The sequence below is a fragment of the Amphiura filiformis genome, chromosome 9 (genome assembly GCF_039555335.1).
Source record: "Amphiura filiformis chromosome 9, Afil_fr2py, whole genome shotgun sequence".
NCBI classification, from domain to species: domain Eukaryota; kingdom Metazoa; phylum Echinodermata; class Ophiuroidea; order Amphilepidida; family Amphiuridae; genus Amphiura; species Amphiura filiformis.
The window spans coordinates 67,368,510-67,394,853 of NC_092636.1; the positions used below are offsets into that span (position 1 = coordinate 67,368,510).

Consider the following 26,344-nt stretch of genomic DNA (forward strand, 5'->3'; position numbering starts at 1 on the left):
TTGCCTGGCACTTACAGTAGAAAACCTGATATCTGTAAAGAAATATGTAAATTAGAAAAAATAAAGTTATGTTGGCGACTTTTTATGAAAAAATTGCAATTCACTTAGTCAGACATGCTGAATAAGAATGTTTTGATATGCGTAAAAACATTTTTAAACATAGGTCTCATGTTGAGATGGAAGTATTTTGTTTTGGTGAAACATCACTCCAGATCTTTGCATATAAATTATTCATTTGATTTATTTGTACATATCACAAGATACTAGTACTACATAACAAATATACCGACCAAGGCCTAAAAAAATTGTTTGATTGGCGTAACATAAAAAATAGGGTAGGTAGATCAGGATTTTTTTTTTACTTTTTAAGTTGTAAATTTAAATCGATAAAGGTTTTATTTATTTTTATTTATTTATTTATTTATTTTTTTTATTTTTTTTATTTGCAAAAAAGAAAGATAAACGTCAGGGTCGGGTCTATGGTTAGGGTAGGTCAGGTTACGCCAATCAAACAGTTTTTTAGGCCTAAGTAACTGACAAAGTAAAGAATTAAATGAATTTATGATGTAAAAAAAGACGATGTTTAAAACCAGGATAAAACCTTATAGCGATTACTATACTTTGTTTTAAAAATAACAAAAGAGTAAAGACAAAGCGTCACATGGAACAAATAACTGTTTCAAATAGCCCGCTACATCTCACATGTAATTAGTTGTAACTTCAAGGTAATGAATTGAAATGATTTGAATGTTGAATACATGTACTACTGGAACCAGCATCTTCTGTAAAAAGGCATGTATGAGTAAAGTGAATAAGCTCTCCAGTTTGCAAGAAGCATAAAAGTGCAATGCAATCAAACACGTACGAGGGGGTATCCAAAAGTTTTTGACATCGCCCAGAAGCGAAAGAGCTATATCGATGAAATTTTGTCAGTGTAATTACTGGTCCTTATGTACATTATGGTCCAAAAATGGTCTCATAAGTAGGTTTACTTTCTTTACAGGTGGCGCTAGATGGGCAGTAGGTGCATAACCTGTAAAATGGTGAAAATTGAGGCACGCAGCGTGATTAAGTTCCTGCATTTGAAGGGTTAAGCCTACATGTACAATGCTCAGAAAATCTATGATGAAATGAAAGCAATCTACGGCGATGATTGCCCATCATATGGCACTCTTGCTTTTTGAAAAAGGAATTTCCAAACTGGCCACATGTCCCTCACAGATGAGCCAAGAAGTGGATGTCCATCACTTTCGCATGATGCGGCCATAGTGAAGAAATTCAAGAAAGTTGAGGATCTTATCATGAAAAGGTTATGCGCCTACTGCCAATCTAGCGCCACCTGTAAAGAAAGTAAACATACTTATGAGACCATTTTTGGACCATAATGTACATAAGGACCAGTAATTACACTGACAAAATTTCATTGATATAGCTTCTTCGCTTCTAGGTGATGTCAAAAACTTTTGGATACCCCCTCGTAGAAGCACTTGAAAAAAATAAGTCAGTACCACTTGCAGTCCATCATAAATGTAGAAACAATTCAATACCATTGATTCAAATATAACAATTGCAATGACACAAAACCGTATTTGGTTATTTGAGTATTATTATTTAATCATTGTGTCAGTACAATGTTTTACTTAGTTGCATTCGGAGCTGTCATTGATGTATTATTTGCTTAGACTTCATCCAAAATCACACTTTTATTATCTCCAGTGAGGTTAAGAACCAAAAAGTACAAACACAGCCATGTTTGCATGTTGCTCATGGAAGGCAAATAGTGTGCCTCCGGATAAATTTGCTTTGTTCTGTGAGTGGGACTAAACAATATGACGGATTTACCAAACGGGACAAATGAGGCGACAATCTTTGGGTACAATCTTTGATTATCTCATTGTTTTGATACTATGAAGTAATAAAAGTGTTTATAGGATATCAGTTTTAACCATTTCAATGGATTTCTTGAGCTGCATCATTAAGCAAGTATATCAAACTGAGAAAAAAGTATACTGTGGTAGTTATTACCATTTGAAAAAAAAAGCCAAATGTAAAGTCTGAAAGCTGTTCATAAGTGAGAAATCTAATGCAGGATGCCTTTTCCCCCATTTCTATTTATTTGTAATATATTGAGACCTGATTTGGTTTGTTTGTTTTCCTGCTGCACAAAATATATTCAAGTATTGGAAAAACAAACGAAAAGGTCTGTTATGCTTATAGGTTTGTAAATGAGGTTGCTCTAATATTGGAAAACACAGGAAATTAAATTTGAGAGTGACTAACTGCCCTTTCTAGATTTTAGCTATAAAAAACAAACAACTGCAACATCACATTGATTTTCACCCTGATGTGACAAATGCTTGAATAAAACAACACATTGATAGAAACATGTGAAAACAAACAACTGCAACATTGATAGAAATACTTGAATACAAACAAACAACTGCAACATTGATAGAAACACTTGAATACAAACAAACAACTGCAACATTGATAGAAACACTTGAATACAAACAGCACATTGATAGAAACACTTGAATACAACAGCACATTGATAGAATCACTTGAATACAAACAACACATTGATAGAAACACTTGAATACAAACAGTACATTGATAGAAACACTTGAATTCAAACAGTACATTGATAGAAACACTTGAATTCAAACAGTACATTGATATTAGTAACACTTAAATACAAACAGCTCATTGATAGAAACAGCACATTGATAGAAACACTAGAATACAAACAGCACATTGATAGAAACACTTGAATACAAACAGCACATTGATAGAAACACTTGAATACAAACAGCACATTGATAGAAACACTTGAATTCAAACAGTACATTGATAGAAACACTTGAATACAAACAGCACATTGATAGAAACACTTGAATACAAACAGCACATTGATAGAAACACTGTCAATCAAACTCAGAAACAATTTGTTTACAACAGCGTGCCTTGTGGTTAATTTTGCACCTTCAAACATAAACCATCTCAAAAGTTTGGTCTTAGTAATAAGAAATTTATAGAAACACTTGAATACAAACAGTGTATTGATAGAAACAGCACATTGATAGAAACACTTGAATACAAACAGCACATTGATAGAAACACTTGAGTACAAACAGCATATTGATAGAAACACTTGAAAACAAACAGCACATTGATAGAAACACTTGAATACAAACAGCACATTGATAGAAACACTTGAATACAAACAGCACATTGATAGAAACACTTGAATACAAACAGCACATTCATAGAAACACTAGAATACAAACAGCACATTCATAGAAACACTTGAATACAAACAGCACATTGATAGAAACACTTGAATGCAAACAGCACATTGATAGAAACACTTGAATACAAACAGCTCATTGATAGAAACACTTGAATACAAACAGCTCATTGATAGAAACACTTGAATACAAAGAGCACATTGATAGAAACACTTGAATACAAACAGCACATTGATAGAAACACTTGAATACAAACAGCACATTGATAGAAACACTTGAATACAAACAGCACATTGATAGAAACACTAGAATACAAACAGCACATTGATAGAAACACTTGAATTCAAACAGTACATTGATAGAAACACTTGAATACAAACAGCACATTGATAGAAACACTTGAATACAAACAGCACATTGATAGAAACACTTGAATACAAACAGCACATTGATAGAAACACTTGAATACAAACAGCACATTGATAGAAACACTTGAATACAAACAGCACATTGATAAAAACACTTGAATACAAACAACACATTGAGAGAAACACTTGAATACAAACAGCACATTGATAGAAACACTGTCAATCAAATTCAGAAACGTACCTTGTGGTTAATTTTGCACCTTCAAATATACAAACCATCTCAAAAGTTAGGTCTTAGTAGTAAGAAATTTCTTTTTTGATAGCACATTGCCTAGAAAGTTACTTTTAGCCTTGTAAAAGAACCGTAATGTTTCGCCATTTTATGCATTTCCTTTTTTCTGAAGAAAGCACCAGATGAATCAATCTTCCTTATGTGCTATTAACCAATCAAGGGTCGTGGGGAGTTTGATTGACAGTGACGTATTTTAAAATTTGGTAAAATGAGTATATGCATGTCAAGCAACACTAAACGGAAGTGTGACTTACGTGTTGCATTACAAGATACAGTAAAAGTCGTGCTGAGAGAGTGCGACGTTTTTGCATTCACTACGCAGTGCGGTGTTACGTTACAGCCTTTTGTATTGTATATATGCAATGCAGGCCACTGAGGATATATTCATGTGCATCAATCCAGATCTCCACTTGTGTCTGGAGTACCCCAATAATGAACCAAACACACAATATGATCCCATCAAGGCACGAGGCAAGCCACTCCACCTTATAATGCACCATATGGTACCATATGCTTGGTTCAAAGAATAGTCAATTCTGGGTCTATATGTATAAATTTAACAATGCAAGCCTCACACCACAAGCTGAGAAACATGTAAAGAAAAACACATTCTGTCACCATTTGAGTCTTGAGCCACAAGGCATACACTGATACATTCATACCGTTCTAGATTATCAAAACATTTCCTGTATAGAAACATCCTAAAACGAGCATAACTTCCTGGCAGTGGAGGCAGTTGTCTAGTCACATTAAATACATTGTGCATGACTTGAAGTTGTGACATGACCTATAGCTGTATGTATGTGTGTTCTTAGCTTAGACAAATTCAATTTAGAGTATCAATTGTATCAACTAACCCAATAATACGCAACCTTGAGGAATGCTTGCTTTTAAATACTTACAATGTCCCTAGATATATGCTTGATTGTAAAATTCTAGACATGGTGACCTAACGATCAGTGTGTATGGATTATGATCACAAGGTTGTGGGTTCAAACCCCATCAGGGCCAACATATTGTGTCATTGGGTAAGACACTTTATCTCACTTGTCCTGCCTCACCCAGGTGTAACATGGGGAGCTGTTAAGGGTAGTCATACCAGTGTTGTTATTGTTGGTCCAGCCATATGATGTGATATGCAGCAGAATAAATGTAAAGCGCTTTGAAAATTATTCTACAGGTGCTTTTTACACTTACATTTATTATTTCATATAAGTTTCATTACACATAAACAAGAAACCATTACAGGAATGGTAGAAGGTGCAACCTTGTGGCATGAAATAGCTGACCTATAGGATAATCCGGGAGGATAACACAAGATAAAACTGATTTCTATGATAGAGAAACTTGCCTATTGCGGGGGGGGGGGGGGTCACTCCCATTGTGGCCTGTACACCATCCGCGATAATAAAAACGCGTAAAAAGGGTGGTTTTTCGTGGGTAGGCACGATACGCGCATACCGTGTTTAGGGTGTCAAAAACATAAAAAATTGGAAAAAAGGGTAGCAAAATTGCAATTGCTAATACGCGGAAATGAAATTTAGGGTATGAAATTTGATGCAAGGATTAAAATCACTGTTTAGGGTGTGAAAACAGGTGTGTGCTACCTGTTTAGGGTATCGGAGGGTGCTTTTCAAAAGTTGATTATCGCGGATGGTGTATAGGCCACAATGGGAGTGACACCTCCCCGGGTTATTGGTCAAAGAGAGACGCAATCTGATCCACTCATACCAAAGTAGGACATTTTTGATTGAGTTATTATCATTACTAACTTACACAGTACCTGCGCTTGTACTGATGTTGAAATCTGTAAGTCCCTGGCCTACTTAGTTGCAAGTTTTTTATATGTTAATTTTCTTATGTGTTTTGCTCCTGTTTTTTGCCTTGCATCTCAATTTCATTATTGCCAACTTTGGTCTGATTGGATATATTGTGTCACTTAAAAAGATCCGGCCTGTATGCAGAGGTGGGGTTGGGGTGCAACAGCTTTTCGGAGTGGAAAAAATAATCTAGGTTAAAAATATCCAAAAAAGCAACAATTTTAGGGGGTTAATTGCACTTTTTGCATGCAAGCAGTTATTTTTTTGGAGGGGAAGTCCACATTTCCGAGAAATTCTGCATATAGGTCTGTAGGAGATTTTTCCTGTACACAGCCTGAAATGACAAAATTGTGCATGCCATAAAGAACTTATCACTTACTCACTTACAGACTGAGTGAGGGCAATTCTGTACTTACTGTATTGAAAAAAGTAATTCAAGCTACTTGTAGATATACAGAGGTAAATTAAATTTAGGTTCTTATTAGAACAGTAAAATGTACCCACCTCATGGACTGAATCTCAATTTAAAGACTTTAATTACAAGTCAGTGCTTGTGGCATGTGAGAAGTAATTCAAGCTACATGTACATGAGAAGAGAATGGAGCCAAATTGAATCCATGAGTACTATAATTGAAGACCGAATTAAAAAGACTAGTTTGCGTCTGACGTCAGGGCAAAGGCGTTGCATGATTGGTTGCTGACTTGCGTAGAACAGCATTTTTGTTCTAGTTGACAGGACGTCATACGCAAACTAGTATTTTTAATTCGGTCTTCAATTATATATACCAGCTGATTAGTTACAAGAAGACTATAATGATTTATTGAGCCAATCAGCAACATGGTAAGAATGGTGGTAGGGCTGAAGAGGATTGAGCTTGAATTTTTAGAAGCTGTATTGTAATTGGTCACTGAATATTTTGCATAATTAACCAATCAGATGCATCATAAGAAAGGCAGCACTACTCAGAGGGTTAAATGAAAATAGTCTCATTGCCAATGGCACAGTTCATTAAACTCCATGCAAGATTCATAGCTTATAATTTGACCTCGAATTTTGGAGTATGATTTTTTTTGTACCAAATATACTCGAAGGTCATTCCATGCATATAGAAACCTATTGAGGTTGAAAAACTGTACTGATAGGTGAGAATGTTTGAAGTCCTAGTGCTTTAACCGTAGGTGGCTTCTTGAAAATGTTGTAATTCTTAAGATGATGATGAAGCAAATTACTTGATTATTTCTTGTTTTTATTATAATCAAACTGTTTGTTTCTTTCCACCCATGTTCAGGTCGCAGTGTGTGTGCACAGATTACAGCAGCAAGGGCATAATAACAACAGACCAAGAGAATCTGTATCAGCGACAGCAAGGAAATCATCGTCATCATCAACAACAGCAGCTTCATTTTCAGCACCATCAACAGCAAGCGTCACAAAAGCCTCCTCAACGACGAGTCTGCAAGCTGGAGACACAACACACAGGCCTAAAGATGAAATTCTTGCACTATGCGCAGATCTGCATGATGACAGCGCTTCTTCCATGCAAGTTAAAGTCATCAAATTTGTAAGTATATAAGAAATCTTGCAATGGTTCATTGTATGGATATCAACTGGCATAGCCCAATATTTATTTCACAGTGGTCACTTGTTTATAAATTTGAATACAAGGTTTAGAATTTGAACAATTTTATAGTACCTTTTGAGATCAGTAACAAAGTGGAGTAATAAAATCAAGAAGAGGCAGCTCCTTTGGTTAGGATGCCTCCTGAGACTACCTGATGATACCCCAGCAAAGCAAGCTCTTCAAGAATATGAACGACACATAAAACGACCAAGAGGGAAGCCAAAAACTATGTGGATATCAGCAATTCAAAAAGAGCTGAAAGAAATCAAAGAAGACTTAACCATAAAGAAAGCGACTGAAAGTGACCTTAAAGAAAGTGACTTAACCATAAAGAAAGTGAGAGAGAAACTTAGAGAAACTTTATTGATGGCGCTACGTCAAACTGCTGACGACAAGCGTTTATGATGATGATGATGATGAATTTGTGGTGAAAAACATATCACATACAGTCATACACATATCAAAGGATCAGTGCAACAAAACCTCATCTCCATTAGCTCTGGATAATATATATTGTTTAAAATGCAATCATGCTGATGAAGTCAGAGACACATGATGAAAGCTCCACCACCCATACAAGGACCAACTACACTGGTACTGTGAAAACTAATGGCATACTCATAGAAATACTATATAACTTCTTATGAATTCCTGTCAAAAAAATCTACCTACTTATGAATATCATTAACCAGGGGGGGGGAGCTGATGGTTTACAAATATTGAATGTTTTTGAGTACAATGGTAAGAATATTTTCACCGAATTTCAACGAATAAAACATTCAATATTTGTTGTATATAACTCATATATATTATTTTTCTTCCACTTAATTTAAAAAATACATAAACTGTATTTATATTAGAAGCGACACCCACACCAATAATTGGCGAGTCATTGGCGTGCTCGCTATACGTTCACGTTTGTCAGCGTTGCCATGGTAGCTGCATGTGAGTGCAATGGAAATGGACTACAGTCTTTTTCTAAAAGTAGCAAAAATAATCATTAGCAATTGACCAATCAAATGATAAGAATCTTTGTATGAGTTATTTAAATATAATGAGACTTTGTTGCACTGATCCCTCAATATATAGCATTGATAGGTTTTGCCCAGGAGCTTTTAGTGTCTTTTTAATTAAGTACAAAGCAACCTGTCATTACACAATATTTTATCAAGATCATTTGTCTAGACTCGCTGTATTAAGTTTAATTGCTTTCTATTTTCAAATCATACATGCAAGTTAACATTTGATTGGTAGTCCAAACCTCCCTGATGTAGTAAAAATATATCCTGTATACTCTGATTAATTTCAACGGAGGGAAGGCAGCACTGAAAACATAACAGTATGTTCTTAATGAAATATTGGATCAAACATCTGTAGTGTAATGAGTTTATGTAATAATGCGCCATAATGTGTGGTGACATGTCAGAAATCATCTATGCATGGTGATAACACATTATGGGATGTCAGCAAGATCATCGAGTCGGATTTTAACAATATTAAAATACAAAATGTCTACCTTCTTAATTACACCTGCACAGTTTGTTTTGTTGTAATTACCATCTAAAGTAAATCGTTTGTGTCTGAGATAATGATTATTTTGATTTGGTCTGGTAAAGGGGAAACTGTTAACATATTTGGACTATATCTGAAAATAAATCATCTGAAGACGCAACTATTCTTCAGCTTTTGTACTTCACTTATGTGAATAGGAATACACCTAGATTCACAAATTTCCCTTAAAATCATAATTTTGAAGCAACCTGTTACAAATATCAGTGGCAGCACCAGGAATTTTGTTGGCAATCATAACATTACGCCTTATCATTTTAGAAAAATAATATCAAGCGCGAATCACATGGTTTTGTTTAAAACAAACTCATATTGACTATAAAAACAAATAAAAACAGCCGCTTTTCAACACGCGATATTTAAAATTACCACGCCAAAATTTTCTAGTGCAATAACGTAATGGTTATTTGTGCTCAATTGTCTTCAGCCTTCATTGTATTACTGGGACGTCATTGCACTAGACAATTTCAGTTGCCCGGGAATTTTGAATATCGCGTGTTGAGAGACAACTGTTTTTATTCATTTTTATGGCCAATATGAGTTTGTTTAAAATAGAATCGTGCTTCATAATTATTTTCTAACATATAAGGCAAAATGTTGTGATTGCCGGAGAATTCCTTTAATAAGCTTACAGAAAACGATGGTGATATTGTTGAATTTCTTAGTAATATATTGCAACCTTTTTGCAGGTGAGTCAAATAGAGAAGTTAACCTCAACCATGGCAAAAAGAAGTACTTTGTTGTGATGTAAATTGAAGATACACCCTTCTACTATGTTAGGGCTGACCAAACCTTTTACCGGATTACGGCTGACCAATTAAAGCCCCAAGTGTTTATGCATGCATGACACTACTTGTTACAATTACATCAGGGAAAAGTATAAATTGTTGCATCGCAATTTCTCTTTGGACAATAATTGTTACAAAGTAGCCTGTGGGTAATGCATGATAATGCAATAAAGAAAATCAGTGTGCTGGGGGATATCAATGGTATAGAGCAGGGGTCCTCTACTAAATTCCTTAAAGTGCTATTTTAAAATGTAGAGAATTCTTAAGCACACTATACCCCTTAGAGCAGAGGGGGTTGACTAACAGGTGGGATACACAGGCTCTGCTGAGGAGCTCTTGTAGGGTCCAAGGGGCAGCGCCCCCGGAAGATCTTATATTTTAGCCTTTTTAAATGGTTTAGAACAGCTCTCCTTGTATGGACAGCCAGTAAAATGCTTTTTCTCACAAAGCCAATTGCCTGACTGTACGTGTCCATATTTTGCTAAATTAAGCCACATACACTACTAAAAAAATGAAAGGATCACACTTATTTTGTAGCATTTTTCAAAAATATCATTAGCGTTGAAATGATTGTCACTTCATTCAGTATAAAATGTTCAGGCAATAGCACACTTACACTGACGAATACTGCACTGAAGTCTAATGGCACTAAACAACACAAGAACAGAAAAGAGAAAATGCAAAATCATGATCGTCAGATTCTGACCATATAATATTTTGAGTAGTGTATTATGACATCATAAAAACCAAACATGATCATGTTCCTTTAAAGATGGGTCAGAAGTTTACTTGAACTCATTGCATTGTGTTCTCAGTAAAGCAGAAAATTAGAATGAATACGATAATATGATTTGAACATAGTGGTGCACAGTCCCATGAGGTATAGAGCAGACAGTGCTAATGAGATCATTACAGTCTGCTTTACCAGCACAGGTCTCCTACTTGCAAGCCTGACTTTACATGATGCAGTGAATTTCAAGTTTCTTCTGCTGCTGTTTTTGCTTTTAGTGATTCTACTGCATTAAAGTTAGACATGCTAATGTGAATATATTTATGACACACAAATGCCCCTGTACACCCCACAGGCATGTGCTTATATAACAACTGCCAAACACACCAAGAAATACACACATTGAGTTTTCTTTGCCATACTGCCAACCCCATGTTTGAGTTTGATTTGCCTGTTTGTGGACACTTTGTGTCTTCATCGTGGAGCACAGAATCACCCTGTGAACACTAGACACTCTCTAACTGCGGATGTTGTTTATAATGCGGTTCAGTGTTATTTTGCTATGTATGCACCAGCCAACAAATGCGGACTGCCACAATTCATGTGTCCACTGTTACATGGCAATATCATAAGTATGTGTCTCTGGTTGACAGTGTTTACAAAAGCACACATGCTTACACGGTTGTTGATAGCATATAGAACTATATTCATTTTTTAAGCAAAGTTGAACTATGATGATGCTATTATCTTAAATCTTGCTTGCATCTTTACAAGGGGAAGACATTTGTATCATGACATTTAAACATCTTAAAAATAAGTAACATATAGCAAGGAAACTTGAAATAAAAGGAATAACTCATATTATTGGGCTAAATAAAATTAAAAATATATGTAAATAGCGCCCTCAATTTTGGCACAAAGTAGGATATGTTTTTTTGCCATATCATGTGTATAAAATAATCCCCGTTAACTCTCTTCACGCGGGTGTCGACTGCAGACGACAAGTTTCAAAATATTTTTAAAAATTCAAAAATTTCAGAAATGTAAATTTTCATGACAATATTTGGAATCAGCTTGAAAAATGCATTAAAATGAGTACAAACACGCCTAGTATTGATCCAGTAGTTCTTAAGATAGCTCTTGATATTGTGAGAAAATATTTCAAAATTTGAACTTTTTCCATTGAAGCGCATGGCTAGCACGCAGAGCATTAAGTATTTGGCGCCTCTCATTTTGGGGTACAAGTAACATGGGATATCTTGCTGATGATGCACAATTTGGTACCATAATAAGAAATACCATTTTCCATCCTTGAGCATTTAATTCTTTATATACATCAAACAATTGTCTTCCCCTCTCAAATTTGACAGGAAAACTACATACACATGCATAAGCTCTAGAAACACTGCCGTTACAAAGATAAGATCTGATGTTACTAGACTATTGGAGGTGATCTAGGCTAGATGTGTGTTACTGGGTAAATTCAATTATATAGAACCCTAGCCTGCAATACGGCCAATAAACACGATAAACAAAAATCCCCTACGTATGTGCATTATCAGTTGCTGATGTTTTCTATAATGTACAATATACACAAGCTTGTTATCATCTTTCGTAATACACATTTGAGGCATTGTCGAGGAGTATGTGACTTCCGTCCAGCTTCTCAAATGATTTCTTGTGACATTTTAAGGAATAATGACAGGATTTGTAAAACTGACATCTGCATCCTGTATAGGAAATGTGTCACACCTGACTCCAGAAAGAAGAAAGAAAAAGCTTTTTTCTGAAGAAAAAAGCTAGAGGGCAATTTTTTTTCATCAGTGAGACTTCTGAATCCATAGCAACAATTTTGAATGCAGACGAAAGCTTCACAAATGTGGGTAAAAAATTGGCCATTTTGGATTAGAACTTAGATTGTATTGGCTTTTAAAGGCAACTCTTTTTGTTAATCATTCAAAGTGTGAGTTTCTTTTGATACAATTTCAGATTTTTGACCCATTGCAACTCATTTTTTTCCTGATATAATCTAGAATTCTGACCCAATTTTGCACTACAAACCCTTAAACATGTTAAGTTAGGCTTCAGGGTGTTATCAGGGATGGGGCACTTAATTAGGTCAGATACAAAATTTGTCATTTGCTAGCCAAGCCAGTGTGACCTGGTGTGGATTTCATACAAGCCATATACTTATCCAGTTGAATATTGTTGTACTACTGTTTCTTTCTGGATTCTGGTCCGGCATGATTTTGATGATTACCAGTGATTGGTCGTACCAGTGATTGCACCTGGTTTCTATTGTTCAGAACAAAGAACAATAAAATATTGTTAAACTGCCGAATCTTTAACCATGTATGTGAAACATCAGTTTCCATCATTTCCAATATTATTCAGTTGCATTCGATTGTATTGAATTTGAATGCATTTGAATGTATTGAATTCGAATGCATGATTCAAATGAAACAAGAGACAATGCAATTATTGTGGTATTAGCTTTTGCATTCGAATGCATTCGGAAGTCAATTAAACATTTTGTTCATATTGAAGACAACTTGAATGCTATTTTGTATTCAACAACAAAAGCTAAGCATGGTGACCTTATGGTTGTGGTTATATAGGTTGTGGTTGTTAGGATTCATAATACATTTTACCACAATGATGCTGAATGCAACAGGAATGCATTCGAGTTTGGTAAGGGCAGACATACTTGTGTATTGGCAAATTTAGGCTGAAATAAGCTGGCTCTTTGCAAAGCATACAATCATGACTATTACATGAATCCATACTGCATACTTGAATTACACCTATATCTGTAAAGGAAAAATAAGTTACAAGATTCTTTGTCCTCCTTTTACCTTTGTACTGCAGTACCACATACTGCTGTTGAAGAAAATTACTGTATAAGCTAATGGCTAATGAATGGAGATGTTACCTCACATTAACCCATGTTGGGAAAAACAGACAACTACAAGTCCAAACCTGTGTGGTATTGCGGTAGTCTGGGTGTCCGGTTGACTAGCTAGCTTATGGGTGAGGCTTTGTACGAGACTTGACAGCATGAAGGCTATTTGTGGGAAGTGATAGGAAAGATTGTCCGATTTATGTTTGTGTAGCGTTTGCAAGCATGTTTGAGAAATGTTGTGCATGTATTTGCATTTGACATTTAAAGAGTGTTATGAAATGGGATGAATACAAGTCAAGAGATGAAGAGAATTACAAATAGTCATTGCCTCAGTGCAGGTACATATAGTTTCCTAGATCAATCTCTGGTGAGGACTAACTGTTGACCTATTGATGTGGATAAAGGGAAATCAAGATTTGATTGCAATGCACAACAGGTTAAATTCAGACTTTTGCTCTTTTTATGGTTCATGAAGTGAACCATGAGAGTCTATGGTCCTTTGGAAGAGATGCAATGTAAGCAATGGTTAAGTTAAGGGGGTGGAAAACAAGCCTCAAAATAAAAGGTTGCTACCAACAAGATCATGTTCTTTACCTTGGTTTATTTTGACCTTGGTACCCTAGGAATTTGTTGATTGTCAAAGCCTTATTCTCTGGGATTCTTCAGCACTTGGTGGCCTTGTTTTTCCTTGTAGTGGCCTTGGAAATAAATGTCTTGAAATTCTACATTTCAAGATTTGGTGGAAATTCTTCCTATGGTCAATAGAAACTAGTAAATATCCCATGTACAGAGGCACACAAGATAATCCTAGTGGTATCAGTGTATGGTCTGGAGCATTGAACAGTATATGTACTAGACGAGAAATCATGTGATTAAGGCTGTACGCCTAGGCCAAATGGTTAGCTGTCAGACAAAAGTGAGACTTTCAACCAGACATGACAGCGTGAAGGCTATTGAAGGAAATAACAGGAAAGATAGGCTGATATGTCACACTGATACCTGTATTGTATTTGTAATTAATAAAATTTGCATTTAACAATTCATGCTTTGGTGTTGCATAAAGGAATTTATACAGATACAAATCTGGTTAATTGATTAATTCTTACACCTCAACTTTTTACTGATCCCGTCCAGATTATCACCTGATAATCAGGTTTATGTTTTGCCCACCTGATTTAACCAACTAATTTTTGTCTGGTAAATTTAAAACACTTCAAATTAAAAACATGTCAAATCAATAATTAAGGAATCTCATTAAAGCATCATATATGCAATCAGATTCAAAGTATACTTATTAAGGTATACACTGTAGGAGTTGGACACTTCATGCCATTGTAGGTCCAGGAAATCTGGTACAAGATCATATTCTGTTTTAACCTTTCCTGCTTTAAACTTTTCAGTTGGTAAATCAGAGCAGCTAACTGTACAGTTTGTGCCTCATTGACCCTGTTTGTAGACTTTATCTTGTAAAGCTTACTGCATCACAGTCCATTAAAGCATGTCGAGACCGGTACATGCAATCATTGCCAGGATCTGACCTTTCCAAGGGTTTGTCCACACTAGACGCTTATCAGGCATTTTCGGAGCTTCTTGAAGTCTGCAATGATCAATCATTTCAAGAAAAAAGAGCTTTAACAATTGACCCTGGACAATTATGTGTGCTTAGCCCTTTAATATGAACTCGCAATGGGGATAGCTTGCTAAAATGTTAAGACTAAGCAATGGTTGCTTCATATTTTCTATTGAATGTAACTACCTGCTGTCAATCATGTCTCAAATTTCTCACTCTCCATCAGATTAATAAGCTACCCTTAATCCAGGTCACTTATCCTCTGGGACTTATCCTCAGTTTGTTAACTTCCTTCTGTTTTTACAATTAGTAGGCACATCTACGTAAACACACAGGGATTTTTGCTCGAGCAACATGGTCCTAAAGCAAAATCTTGAAGAAATCTACTGTGTGAACTGTGAGGATTCCGATCCCTAAGTTAGTCCACAAATTAATCTCAAACTTTATTCCCAAGAAATCTAGGGGATATCGCAATATCCCAAAGTGATCCTCAAGTACTCACGCTGTGTGAACATGCCTGATTTTACGATTCTCTAATGCTGAGCTTAACCCATAACTTTGGTGTAAATTGAAGACCTCAACTCAAAAAGGGGGTATTTTAATACCTAAAAGTCACATTTTGAGATAAATGTCAAAGAAGGTTGTTATGTCCATGTAGTTTCAATGCAAGGAGGTAGTTTTTTGTATAAGCAGTTTCAATGCTGTACAACATTATTTCACTAAGAAATTTGCACAGAGGGTGTAGATTTTGTGACTTACCCCCTTTTAGTTCTGAGGTCTTCAATTCTATTTAATATGGTTTAATTCGGCATGCTACCACTAGACAGGTCACAGTCTGCTTCCGGTTGTAATTCCAAAGCTAATTCCATTGCCAAACTTGATGATTTCAGCCTTCGATGGAGCATGTGGACAAGCAGAAGAGAATTGAATTAGGAATCACAATTCTCCAATACGTCAAGCATTTTATGACATAGCTAATATGTGGAATATTCCCCTGCAGGGTATTTAGCTGTAGAGTGATGTTGGCTAACCTGGTCAGAGGCTACTTACACCACAGAAATAATTGCAAACCTGCTTCCGGTGAATCTGACCAGTCGAGTCAAAGTGAAGTCAGAGGAGTTAAAGGGAGGAATTACCAGCAATAGGGATTGATGGACCTGAAACTTACAACATAAGAATTAGTAGTAAAGGATCTAATGTTTGTGATGGTTTGGAGGCCCTAACAAATGTACCCACACCCACCCTACCACACCCCACTCACACACACCCACACCATACATACACATTATTAAGTAGAAAAGGAAAATAATATGCATTGATATGATTGAAGCAGTGTGAAATTTATCACCACAATTAAATCAGTCCAGATTCCATAGTGGCGTATAGTGGGGCGCCATAATAAACAACTTTTCGAGAAAATCGGGTTTGAAGAAATGCCAATTTAAAATCGAGTTGTGTAAATCAGACATTCATTATATTTTGTAAATGATGTGAAATTTCTGTAGTAAACTAAATAGATTTTATTGTTATATATTTTTCAAAAGAAATAAATACATACTTTTGCTGGCAAACTGACAATAAAACTATACGTCACTATGGAAAACTAACAAAACGCATAATACTTAACCTTTTTCAGATTCCATAGTAGCGTATCGACCATATGCCATTTTATACACATTTTATAATTATTAAAAAAAAAAAAAAATGAAAAACATCGTATTCCATAGTGGCGTATAGGTCCGATACGCCGTCGCCACTATGACATACGATGTTTTTCATTTTGCCGATATTTCATAATTATAAAATGTAGATAAAAAGTGGCGATGGTCGATACGCCACTATGGAATACTGAAAAATGTCACTTTGTAACTATACGCCACATTTAATTAATCAATTACTAATTAATTACCTAATCCTGACTCATGAGACTTAGAAAAATGAAAGAGAACATCATTAAAAACATATGTGCCAATTTTCAAAAAAATGACCAAAAATCACTATACGCCACTATGGAATACAGCCGATTTAATTGTATGACATAGACACTGGCAAAAAGAAGAAAATATCAGCTTTGGTTTATAGTAAATTTCAATTTGCACACAGGATTATTCAGGCTAAGATTTTGGCATTACGGTTGTTTACAATTCATTTAGGTGTACTAATGATGGCCGTCTGTGTCCAAGCAGCCTGCCTCATCTCTTGCAACCTTTTATCCCAACGTCTTGTATAGCAATTTAATGACCATTTTCAGCAGCTTTGTTTTGCTTCAATTAACTTAGAGATGAGAAAAACAGACTCTAAGCCACAATTTGTCACCTTCTTGCTCTTAACCCCCTGAGCACTTTCTGCTGATCTAACATTGCCCCTGATTGGTCAATTACATGATCTCTTTACTTTAATCACCAATCAGAATGTAGCTTTGCAAATAATTCACCCCAATTTTTTTGCGTGGTGAAATTATTCTAACAATGTTGCTGTTGGTCCAATTGATAATGAAAACTTCTTTTTGGCCAATCAGCAGGTAGTTCTCATGGGGTTAAAGTAAATAGTAGTGATCAATGTATATGCCAGATTGATAGAAGTGATATCAATATTTCATGTCTAGCTCCCTCTGATTCTAGTCACATTTGGTTTGCCATCAATAATCAATTTTCTGCAAATCTTACAATTCTAGTAAGTGTTTTATACCAAATAGAAAAGAGATTAGAAAAGCAGACCTGAGAGTTAGAATTCTACACCTCCTATACGTGGAGTTATTGTAATGAGCATAACGAGTTGATGAACATGTCATCAATATTTGATGTTCGACACCCAATTGGTATATGACGCACAACACCGTGTTGGGCTTAAGTAACAGGGTCGCCAAGTTAGGGAGAGCAACTTTAAAGCAATATTGTAAGATTTCTGAAGAATTTGATTTTTTTGTTTCCACAAAAAGTTGTTTTTTACCATGTGCCTTATCAAGTCGTCCAAAGGAAAAGGACCTCATTGCATCATGAGTAGTGTGTTCGTCAGTGTGTGTGTCCTTCAATGATTATGTAAGGCTTTTGGTCAAAATTTGGTCTCATATGAACAGTTCAAATCCTATTGCAACCAAAATTGGGTCATAGCTGCACTATGTTAATCTATTGGTGGTGTTCAAGGTCATACTGAGTTCAAAGGTCATTTGAGGTCAACTTGTAAATAGGCTGAAAATGCAAAATCTGACCACAGTCATGAACTGTTCACACCCAGTTGTAACCAAAGCTGCATTATAGGAACTTTCATGTAATGGTGGTGTTTTAGGTCACATACTGAGGGCAAAGGTCATTGGAGGTCAACTTGTAAAATTGATTTAAAAAAAAAAAAAAAATCACAAGAATACTCACGTAAACATGGTATTCACTACTATACCCATATCTTCGGACAACCTATCTGGCACCACTGTCCATATTTTGTATTTTTGAACTAAAGCATAGCAAATTGCTATTTCATTCCATATAGCCTGCCCTGGAATGTTATGCATGTGTCTGCAGTTGATTGTTAATGAGGTCAATTGGCTCAATGTGTTATACACATCCTGTACATTCACACACAATTCACAGACATTCCTGCCATTCCAATTTCAATAGAATCTTACCATGTCAAGATTTTATTAAAATCTCAGATTTTGTCACAAATATAGTGCAGCACCTCTAGCCTTAATTTTGCCGGATATTTTACTGAGTAGGCTACCCGGGTATGCAACATTTGAATCGTGTCAAATCTGATTATTATTTTTTTTAATATTGAGGGTGTCCTCAGCAAATGTTACTGCTGTTAGAACATCTACAATGATTTGGTCACTTCTTGTTTGTCTTCCAGAAACAAGTGAATAAATTCAAAATGAAGGAAATTTTCACCATCTGTCATGACAGAAATGCAAATGATATTCAATGGAAATGTTGACAATTTTAGAGTAAGAGGGATGTGCCCACGACCTACAATTGCGTTTTTTCAACAACAACAAAAAATTCTTTTTTGGGGGGGGGGGGAGCATTTTTTAGGAACGCATATTTTTTTGGAAATTGTGGTGTGTCTTTTGGCTTCCAAAATCGTGTTCCCCTCCCCCTCCCGCCCTGGTGCTTAAAACAGAGTTAGTTCCTCATTTTCTATTTGACTGCCATATGTGACTTGAGTGTCTTTTGTAAAGATGCCATCAAGAAAGTATCACCCTCATTGTTGAGTGCATCAACACTATGCCAACATCAATAAACATTCCAAATTTCAAGGAAAAAATTGTATTGCTCAAGTAGAGAAGACAAAAGCTATAGTTTTGAGGCGTAAACTGTGATCTACAATCTTCAAACCTGCCTTTAAGTGCTCTCAGAAACCTGAAGTTTTAACAGTGCTTGAATAAAGCTATTCTTGTCAATTCTGTTGTTTGTCATCAGAAATGAGAGTTTAGATCTGCTGCATAGTATCATGTGCACCATATTAGAACTAGTCTACTTCCCGCTGAAATTACAAACGCTTCAGCGCAAATTGAAACTTTTGCATCAGGGACCGTCTTTTGAAATGAGGAAAAGAGCTGTAGAATTTGTCGGTCACAACACATACATGTAGTGGCGTACATGGACAAAATATGTTTCCAAGCAAAACGTGTTTGAAGAATTATACTATTTATAACAGAGTCGATACTCCTCCTCTGTTATCTCTCAGTGGCCTGATTCCATTTGAAATTGAAGTTTAAGGTTCAAACTATTGAACTAAACCTTTATGCCACTATGTGAAAATTTGGAAAAATTACTCAATGCCACTATGTGTTGCAACCTACGAATTGTCAGTTGCTTCTGAAATCACAAATGCCAAACTCGAATGCACTATTCCAGTTGAAATCCAAATACCTCCTGTGGAAGACCTTTATTCATGTTAATTACCATATCTGGCTTAAATCAGAAAAATTAATGTCCCCATATGATACCCTTTGATGTGCTTATTCCACCAAAGCATAATCTTGTGTGCAGTGTGCTCAGTGATTTGTCCAACTACAAATTGTACCTTTAAGTGCCAACAAACGTAGTAGTGCATACGGTTGCTATTAGCATCCGTATGAGTGAAACACCTGTAAATATTTATGATATCCAGCAAAATCTGATCATACTTAAACATCATCAAGTATTGAAATAAGCTCTAGTTGCTGAACAGTATGCAGTGAATTACCACAACCCAGCAATATATTTTAACTAAGATAATGACAATGAGGACAATGACTGATGTGGTTATGTGATGAGTGTTTTAGAATTACATTAATATATGGTGTGGATTTCAGACACTGTCTTTTGAAATACTGTTAAGAGATGAAAAATGTTTTTCTGTTCTCATTAAGAACAGCTTTAGAGGAGATATTTGGACCAATGGCCATTACAAAGTATTCTCTCAATGTCTTTCAAGATGAAAAATTTACTTGGAAAAGAGTAATGTCCCTTATATCTTACCTTGAAAGAGTAGTTTTCACTCTTTTAAGCATGATTTTCACTCTTTATGAGTGATTTTGACTCCCTGAGTGGATTTCACTCTTCTCACTCTTCTTTTGGAGAGTGGGTTTTTCACTCTTTTACATTAAGAGAGTAAAGACATATTAACCCCAGACGGAGACAAGGAAACATAAGAACACAATTAAATTCTGGCTATACTTATTTGGCTATACTTTATTATTATTCATCAAACGGAGCTACAAATCTCTCTTGCATGCAACTCTCTCCGGCAACTCTATTAAAAACAGTGCCTGGGATTTACATGACGGGTATTAATGTATCATTTAAGGTGACTTTTTAGAAGACCAGACCCACTGACAAAGAAGGAGGGGGGCAAAATATCTACAATTTCATACATGTTGCATACTTGGAAGAGCAGTTTGGTGTCAATTATTTCACTCACACTGCATACATTTTCTTAAAAATAAGGCCCATCTTCAATATCTCTCTGGATGTTTTCTACAGAACTTTCATTTTTATCTAGCCCACCCAGAACGGGTCCAGGCTCATTTACCCTGGCTCTGCTAAAGAGTAATGTATTGAACTCTCGCTCCCTCGTTGTTCCAAATCAAGTCCCACTCCAATCATTCAGTTCCAATACTTTTGTCATTACTTATATGTGATACTCAAGGTTTATTGGGAATAGAGGTGTTTTTGATGTAATTGTTATGGAATATAAATTTCAATGTTCATGTTCAAAGTACATATATATGACATGTATTAGGCATTTGTGTTTACAGCAAACTACCCATCTTATTCAGGGTTGTTGGGGAGATAAAATGTGTACTTTATCATCTTAGAGTAAGTTCATTTTAAAATGTGTTTCAAATAATTGTATTTCTTATGTTAATTTTCTTTTGTTTTCTTATTTCTTACTACAGCTTGAGAGTCACACACAGTCGGAATGTTGCACATTGCTAGTGGTTTCTGAGGAGTCTAGTGAATTATTTTGTCAGGTAAATTAAAGTCATTCAGATTTCAGTCTGCTAAGTATTTGTGTTAATGTATGGCTGAACCTTAACACCCGCCTTCATGCCAATGGTGGGTAACTTCTCAGTTGATCTTGTGCTTGGCTCCCTAGGGGTCTACAGTTCGAATCCCAGGGGTGCCAAGCAACTTCTTTGTTCATCTTCTCTCCTCTTTCCTTTAAAAAAAAACCACCTTTAGCGTTAATGTTTAATACACCTACATGTATATGTCCCTTCATTGAGGCATGCTTAACCCTAACTCTATAAAATCTGACAAAGCAAAACCACTTGGGACCCAAGAAGTCTTAAGGTTCAAATCCCCGGGGTGCTAAGCAACTTTTTTGTTTATCTTCTCTCCTTTTTCATTCCTTCTTTCTTTTCCGATAGCCAAAAACTACTTTTAACATCAGGGTTAATAGAAAACTCAATCTAATAGCATCACTTGGCATGCTTCACCCATGTAAATACCCATAATAGTGTATCACACATATTCTATACTCCAAATGGTGTTAATCTCATGTTTTGCCATGTCTGGGTATATGCATTTAAACTTGTTTTGATGTAATTTGGTATATTAGTACAAATTCAAAATCTTTTTAAGATGGAGAGATAAATATCTATGTTAAAGATGCTCTATGAGATATGTCTGTCTTATTATCAAATTCACATAACTATGTAAGCATGAGATTGAAGTCAACAATATTTCAATGAGGCTTTCCTGCATGATTAAATGATACATTAGGGACCATCCAATATTTATCCCACCATCCCCTGGTGAAAATATTGAATGATCCCTTAGAGTGCTCCCTCGCTGCAAATGGCATCATACTGTAAAACACAATTCTCCGTTTGAGAAGTATGTGCAGTACTTTTGGACCATTATTTGGACACGTTCATTTTTCTTGCGGGAGGATGCATTTATATTTGCTTGCATTTTCCATCATTTCTAGTGACAATTTTGTAATAAAAATAGCAAAAATTACAAGCGGGATTACAAGAAATTGTACAAAACAATGCACTTGTACTGAGATGTTGATGCGTCTAATGCACTACCCCCCCCCTTCGGGGCGTGTGCATTGGACGCATCAACATCTCAGTACGTGTGCATTATTTTGTACAATTTCACTCCCAACAAGTGATACACATTTATTCACCTATAAACGAGAAAAAAAATTATATTTGCGAGCATAAACTTTCACAATTCCATTTTGAAATTTGCAAAAAAATTCATGCATGCAGACATTTCATGCTTTCAGTAGTTTTCAAGATATGATCGGTTACTGTGTCCCTATGTAATAGGTCTTATCTTTTAATATCAATTGACATTCAACTCACTTGGCTTGATTGCATCAGATTTACAATGAAAGATGCCAAGAGGTTGGTACTATAATGGAATATTACAATAATGGCACCATTGTATGCAATGAAAGTATGGGCCAGGGGCCCATGGAGGTCCAACAGTCTTATTCTGCAGGTGATTTTTGGGGCAAAGACAAAACACTAAAAGATCTTCAAGCTAGAAACTGGTTGGATGAGTATACCAGCCCTAACACTGGAAATTATCAAATCAAAATATTTGAATGATATTTTTTTAGATAAGGGAACCATCCATATAAGAAATGAAACAACTATGACAAACAAGTAAAAAACAAACAAAAACATTCCGCATTAGGTTTTCAAACTTTGAGGAGCTTTAAGACTAACTATTAAATTAAGATGCTATGGTAAATCCACTATTTTGATTTGTCACTCATGGAGGGCAAATAGTGTATCGCTGGCATTTATCAGCTAATGCGCGAAATGATAATTGGCATCTTTTAAGTTAGATCACTACAGGTTTCCAGATGCAGCGCATAGCACATGTTTTTGGCACAACTCATTGCACACAGAATGCAAGAAACACACACATTAAATTCAAGTTTTCCAGGCGTAGAGTGAAGTTATCTTGAAGTACATTATTTGCCCTCCATTAGTAATACGCAAACATGGTGGAGTTGGTCCTCTTTGATTCTACCTCATTGATTTGAGCCTATGTAGCAGGTTAAGTGTCCAGGAAAAGTCAAATGAGAAAATGAACATTGATTTTGTTTGACAAGAGTTTCATTTTACCCAATTGTGTCGCCTATGTGTATTTTTACTGAGTTAATGTTGTACATTGGCCTAGCTAGTGGGGGTTAGGCTATCAAATTTATTGAAATACTCCTTAAAGTCTTAACTTGGTCAAGTCAAATCGGTTATACGGCCAACATGCCCTCTGTTTGCCTTATTCTTATTGTGTATTGACAACAAATGTATGTGGGTTTTCAGTTACAACATATATTTGTCAGTGTCTCTCTTGACCAGTATGAAATAGAAGCCTTCAGAAACGAGCAAACAAAGATGGCGGATGGATGCTTGATTGTCAGATGCTTACACACCATCGATTAGATGTTGGCGCAGACAAGTCGCATCTGACAGCTTATAAGATGCTTCCATTTTCAATACTTGGTATGCGACGTATGTCACATGACATTTTTGGGTATGTGTGTGGCAAATGACATTTCCATAGCATGGAGGAGTTTTACGAATGACCATGTAAACAAATTTTATGGAAAAGTCTTGCTATAGCTCAAATTGTCAGGATTATGAACATTTCTGATTGAACAGGAAGTCCTGTTTTTTGATTGCCCAAATGTCCATGGTTTTATTTATTTTTAGCCTGTTACCTATTTTTTGAGAATTTTCCTGTTTTTTCATTTAATTGTATATGGCTGACTCTTGTAGATAGTAACCAATATATTCAAAGGTCATTCTATGATTGTACAAGTATATAGGGTTAACCTGGTTACAGAACTGTGTCCTGACAGATGAGCATATATGAAGTATCAATCAGTCTTGCTTGGATTGTCAAAATTAGCATTTTAATTGGATCAAGTTGGCATGAATCAATGTTTGGCCTCTTTGAAGTAGCCAGTAACTAAATAAGCACAAGCCCTATTTTATCCCTCCATTCTATTTATTTACACTGACCTGATGCGGGTTTTCATCACATAATGAACACTACAGATAACTAAGTGAGGAGTGATTGGAAAGGAGGAAAAAATAAGCTGTTCATTTGAAGCCAAATCCTTTGGACCTCAATCATATTCATCATTTCACTACTACACCACTAGGGAGCAAAGGAGTAATTTAATGCATTGGATGTTTTCTAGATATATACAGTCATGTAATCATTACTTGACATCAGCATGACGTCAGATGCCCGGACATATGAATGGCCGGTGCACTCCAACAACACATATAGGAGGCCGGCCGAGTGCAAATCAGTCGGGACACGCTTTTCAATACGGAATAAATGCTAACCTCATCGTGACATCATCCAAGCAGCAAAGTTCATTTCCCATTGAAAAAGCGTTATCCGATGGATGTGCAGTTGACCATTCTGATAGTCAATCTACCCAAGCTAAGCGCTCGATCTACAGGTTTTTTGTTTCTGTGGTAAATTGACACTATAATATTATAAGTTTTCTTTAAGAAAAATAGACTGTAAGGCTTTCACAGTCCACTAGAATATGCAATACGTTCATACATTGTACCCCACACCAGAGCTGATGAGACTAGTATATACTAGTCTCAGCACCAGAGTGGAAAAAGGGGCAAGGTGACTTTCAAGGAAATATTCTATGAAAAAAGGCAAAAAATTACTGAAATATCATGGTAGCCAGCATTGGGGGAAAGATGTCCCATATGGTGATGGGGGCAGCTATTCTCATCCCCCAGCTGCACCACTGCCCTGCATACCACTTCCAAGGCAAATGTAGAAATTATGTAGTTACACATAAATACAATCTATCATGCCTTTCCAGCACAATCAGTTTGGGGAAGTATTTGCTGATTCACTCGTCAGTGGTGTGGAATTGCTTCATTGCTGTGCAAGATGCATTTGTTACGACAAATGAATCACATGACCATTACATAATTTCCTTAAAAGCCTCTTTTAATCTTTGAGGAGCTTTGTGATTCAAGTGCAGATTGACCATGTCAAGGTTTCAATGGCAAGGACATCATTTTGTGGGGAATTAAATTTATATATCTTAAAATTTACATTTGAGATGTTATATATTTCCACTAGATGCCATGCGTAGCTTTAATGGCGCTGTGTTTTTCACATTGAGAACTGAGGAAGACCGGTGATATTTTTTGTGATAAAATAATAGCGATATATTTCTTAGAAAATTGCCATTAAAGTTCATAAAAACTGGGTTATTTTTAATCCATTAAAGTGGTGAAAATGTTTTTGATCAAAGGTCAGTGCTATTATTATGGGTGGATTGACCATGTTAAATAATTGTAATTTACTGACGAGGTGGAAATGGTCACTGACTCTATCTTACTATAAATAGGGAAATGTTGTGTGTTCGTTCATTTGTTTGTTTGTTTGGATTTCCATCAAAAGGCTTTTTCTATTTGATCTAAACATAACAAAACATACACAAGAAGAAAGCTTAGATTAATGGGATTAATAAAACATTTATTTGGTTAAAATTTGTCAAAAATCGAAAAAAAAAAACACCCTTTTTGAGAGATACTGCGTTGCTAATGCTGAGTGCATGTAACTCGGCAATTTGCACAAACCTCGCAAATATCCATGGGACATAAACAACAAAATAAGCAATAGAAAATGAATACGGGAACAAAGAGGTAAACAATGTGACGTAGAAAGACTTTCAGTTTGTCACAAATTAAAAAGCACTAACAGAATACCATAGTAATACGGGAAGGAAAAAATGGCAGAAGAAACAGAAGGAAATAGGAAGTGGTAAAAAAAGGAAACGACATACAAAAACGTTCATTTTGCAATAAAATGACAAAATATGAATAACATTTAACCTATACGGGCAAAGATGTAAAGGTTTGTGTCATTTTGACACGCTCCGGAAGAATCTGCTAAAGTTGCATTGGAAGAGTGGAAAGTATATTATTGAAAGTTCAT

At 35.8% G+C, this 26,344-nt stretch overlaps 1 protein-coding gene across 7 annotated transcripts in view; it reads left to right on the forward strand.

The window, feature by feature from the left end:
• Positions 1–26,344, forward strand: part of LOC140161362 (cGMP-dependent 3',5'-cyclic phosphodiesterase-like) — a 294,091-nt gene that overhangs the window by 213,631 nt on the left and 54,116 nt on the right. For all 7 annotated transcript variants that reach the window (XM_072184856.1, XM_072184859.1, XM_072184857.1 and 4 more), the window contains exons 7-8: positions 7,018–7,290; positions 21,286–21,360. In XM_072184856.1, the coding sequence (XP_072040957.1) occupies positions 7,018–7,290; positions 21,286–21,360 (348 nt within the window). The remainder of the gene's footprint in view (positions 1–7,017; positions 7,291–21,285; positions 21,361–26,344) is intronic.